Raw genomic sequence first — 4047 nt, 5'->3', positions numbered from 1 at the left:
TCGTCGCGGTAGTTGATGACAGTACTCCCGCCCTCGACGAGGAAAGGGGCTGCGCCACCATTATTTCATCAAATTTAAGTTTTTGAAACCGATCGTGTGGATTTGTTGTCTGTTTTATCCCTCCCTATCCTAAACCCTTCTTGCGTCCTTTACCCATCGTCATCTTTCCCATCTTCTTAGTCGTTTGCTCCCGTTCCCCTAGTTGTCCTGCATCATCTTTTTTTTTAATCTAGTGCCCTATTTTCTGTGTTTTTTTTTCTTTTTAGGTGGAAACTCCAAGTCTGGTGATGAATCCAACAATATTCTTGCTCCTCTCGACCTATATTGTTCCCTATCTCTTTCTTACCTCTGGTTTAGTCAAGAGGGATGTGTATTCATTTTTAGGATATTAAAGATGATGATGTTGATGAGCCTGTAAAGAACAATGCAGATGATGATAAAAATGAAATCACAATTGAGGTCACCTCCAAGCATGTTTTTCCTCCTCCCCTTCTTCCATTCCTTCTGGAAAATATATGGAGAATATTGAAATAAACGTAAGGATAATTCAAGAATAACAAGAAGGAAGACGTAGAGAGAGAGAGAGAGAGAATGAAAGAGAGAAAGACCAAGGAATAAAGTGGTTAAGACTGTTTATTATGTCACAGAAAATGATACAGTTGGTCATTATTTATAAAAGAGTCTTTACTAATGTATAACATATTATTCACATATTTCATCAGAGCCATAATTGTGTGAACCTATCAGAAGATATTGTGTGGCCCAAAAAGATATTGAAAAAATATAAAAGAACATCTACAACTCTAACGAGGTGTATTTGATATATTGTGCAGATTCTAGCAGAAGAAGAATACATCAGAGGATCCTATTTGAGAAAAAAAATGTTGGACGATTCTGTGGGCCTCTAAGTAATTTTCTAAGGCTCTTGCCAGTTTCTACAAGGATCTCCTTATCAGAATTTCAGTTGGTGATGGGCCTGATGAAATTGGCTTCTCGGCTACATCATAAACATGAATATTTATCCAAGTTAAATTTTCTTTTGATTTGATCCAGAAATAATAATAGAGAGAGATTCCTGCTGATCACAATGATAAATGAAGGGAGGAGATGTCGAATGATGATATACATAGGAGATGACTGATGTTGCATAAAATCTGATTAAGAGAGATTAGTTAACTAATTTTCTGGTTGTAAGAATTATATATGAATGGAGATATTTTGATGTGAAATCGACTCCTTTTTTCCACTTGTCGGGGGAAAGAAACACTATAGAGGACAGGAGCTTTGAAATTTTAGATACCAATTAACTAGTCACACCTTTTTTTCTTTTGGAGAAAATAAATATTTCTGAGATTTGTCTTCTGAAATTTCAAGAATAATATATTTTGAGCAAAGCTACACCATTTTAGACAAATAAATTAGGTACATTGGTTCATGTTTTAAGCATCGATGAAAATTTTCTTAACAAAAATCCCATTTGGCTGTTATTTAGGTATATATCAGTTAACATTATCAATTTCAGATGACATAAAACTATCCATAGAGAATAGTTGATTACAGATGAGGATGTTGTGTATATAGAGAATATTAGAAGTCATTCCTTCATGAGTCACAAAATAATATATTATTCCAGATTCAGAGCCCCATTCGACTACTATGCTCAAAATGTTTCCTCTAATAAAATCGATTCACATGCCATTAATTTACCTAAAGATAATGTCATTAAGAGCATCATTTTAGTTTGTAGGCTTAAGAGCCCCCATTAATTAGATGGTGAAAACATTCAGCGAAAGTTATTTCATTGCATTCTCAGGTACTTTTTACTTCAAAACAACAACACAAATGCATATCATGCAAAAAAATAATGAAATTTTATGCTAACAAGGATATTTGAGTCCACACTATAATGTTAGAAGAGGATTTGGATGAAAATTATTGGGGTTGTAACATATGTAATTAAAATGAGTTGTTTAATCATGATAAACTAGTTAAATCCTGAGTGGTAAATTTGAATTAATTGAATCTAATATCAGTCAAAGTATGTGAGTTTCCTGGCCTCATTTTGGATTCATATATATAATATAAACTTGACCCGGAGTTTTGAGTTATTTGACCCATGCTTGCTCCCATCCAATGTTCTCATTTGTGAGAAGCTAACTACGGTAGGGGTACACACGAAAGATGTCCCCTCAGTGGCAACGATGGGAGAAAGGAAACTATAGGATAAATTTTGAGAGCAAAATAACTTCCAAGAATCACCAGATTTTCCGTTGACACACTGGTCTATTAATCTTGAGGAGAGATATCGATAAGGAGTTCTTCGCCCTCGTCCTCCTGATAAGGAGTTCTACTAGCCATCGCCATGTCAGGACGGGGTTCAGACGCCACGACGGCAAAACGGGACCCAGAGAATCAGAGTCGTGGATCGTTTTAACACCTCCCTCAGAAAATCAAGAACGCCGCTCCAAGAAGCTCGGAGATAGCTCTCGGCATGCAGATGGCGGCGTTTCACAACCCACTCCTTTCCTACCACGGCGATAAGATCCGAGCCCTCCACCTCGCCCACAACATAGTTCATGCTGTTCATCAAGAAAAGATAGCGCAACCCTTCTTCACCTTCTCCGTAGAACTGCTTCGCCTTCTCTTCGATGTCGGATTCCAGAAGAGCGATAGCGGCGACGACGCGGCGGCCCAAGGGAGACCTACCGGCGGAGTTCTGCTCTTCTTCTTCGTCATCGAACTCCGCGATCACCTCGCTGATCGTGGCTTCGTAATCCATGAGTTTTTTCAGGTAGTTCATCACGTAGCGCTGATGCCGCGCGTGATGGTCTGCACTGCTAGTCTGCGCTTGCACTGTTGCTTGGAATCGAGTCAAGCTCTTCCACACGGAAAGGGCAATCTCGAATTGGAATTTGCCGAGGTCCTGCGAGAGCGTGCCCATGAATAGTTCTTGAACTTCGATGGTGAAGTTGCTTCCTACGCTTGTGCCGAAGTCGATAATGGAGAAGGGTTCATCGATTGAAGCCCTTTCTCGGCTGATTAAGACCGCCTTCACCGTGGTCATCAGCCTCGTCAAAACGCCGTCGGCGACCATCACCGAGCACGAAAAATACGAAGCATCGCGTTGAAATATCTGTGGGGCGAGTTTGAACTCGCCGGGGATGAGAACCTTGCAGAGGAGATTGAACGCGATAGTAAGAGTAGCCATCTTCTCGTCCAAGTTCGTCAACTGGGTGTTGTCGACGTCTTCGATTTTCTCGATTCCCAAAGAGTTTAACCATTCCTCATGCAATTCGCTTCTGACGGAGACGTAGAGATTGTCGATGAGATAGTAGCCCAATTCTCGGTGAAATCTGTTCGCGATGCTGAGCAGGCGAGGGACGGCTTGTGGGTTTACCAGATTAGCCTTGAAATCCTCGGCAGAACTTTCATCCTCATAATTTTCTTCTTCTTCTTCCTCTTCTTCTTCTTCTTTATGGGCGGGCTCGATTAGGGTTTGTGAGACAAGAGGAACCGAAACAGAATTATGAACCAAGATGAAGCAAAATTCTTCTTTGAGGCGATCTCTGGCTGTCTTGAGGAGGTTCTTGGCCCGGTCGTGGAGCTCGGCGACTTGGGGGGATTCCGTGACCTCGGGACGCCATTGGCGGATTTTTTCTATCATCTCGGCCAACTCTTCCGAGGATTCTTCCGCGGTGGGCAGTTCATGGAAGTCGTCGGAAATGGAGATGAGATCGTCGACTGCGGAGAAGTACTCGGCGATCTCTTCGAGGGAATCGTTCCAAGGGAGGTGATTGCTGATGGTGTTGATCCAGTCCAATGCTACTAATCTCAGAAGTTCGTTTTGTTTCCTTCACGTGTTAGTTATTTTCTTGCAGGCTTAACCGTAACTTGGCAGTAGTACGAATGGCTGCGGAGGTATCACGTGAGTCTGCAGGAACCTGTTTTCTGATGGAGTTTGTTATGGAGCTCTTCCCTCGTTTTTTCCCCTATGTTGCTCTATAAAAGGAGCAAGGTGTTAGATGTTTAAGACACTGGTTTTTTGCT

General features: G+C 41.3%; 1 protein-coding gene across 1 annotated transcript in view; it reads right to left on the bottom strand.

Annotated features, from left to right (window-relative positions):
- Positions 1-2204: 2204 nt before the first annotated feature.
- LOC144700497 (exocyst complex component EXO70E2-like) overlaps positions 2205-4047 on the bottom strand; it is a 2206-nt gene continuing 363 nt past the window's right edge. The window contains exons 3-4 of the mRNA XM_078571896.1: positions 3942-3999; positions 2205-3822 (exon numbers count right to left, since the gene is read on the bottom strand). Coding sequence (XP_078428022.1) covers positions 2378-3822; positions 3942-3999 — 1503 coding nt within the window. The 3' untranslated portion in view covers positions 2205-2377. The remainder of the gene's footprint in view (positions 3823-3941; positions 4000-4047) is intronic.

Source organism: Wolffia australiana, chromosome 3 (assembly GCF_029677425.1).
Source record: "Wolffia australiana isolate 7733 chromosome 3, ASM2967742v1".
Lineage (NCBI taxonomy): Eukaryota > Viridiplantae > Streptophyta > Magnoliopsida > Alismatales > Araceae > Wolffia > Wolffia australiana.
The sequence above is the reverse complement of the archived record's forward strand: the minus strand, read 5'-3'. Positions and strand labels throughout refer to the sequence as shown.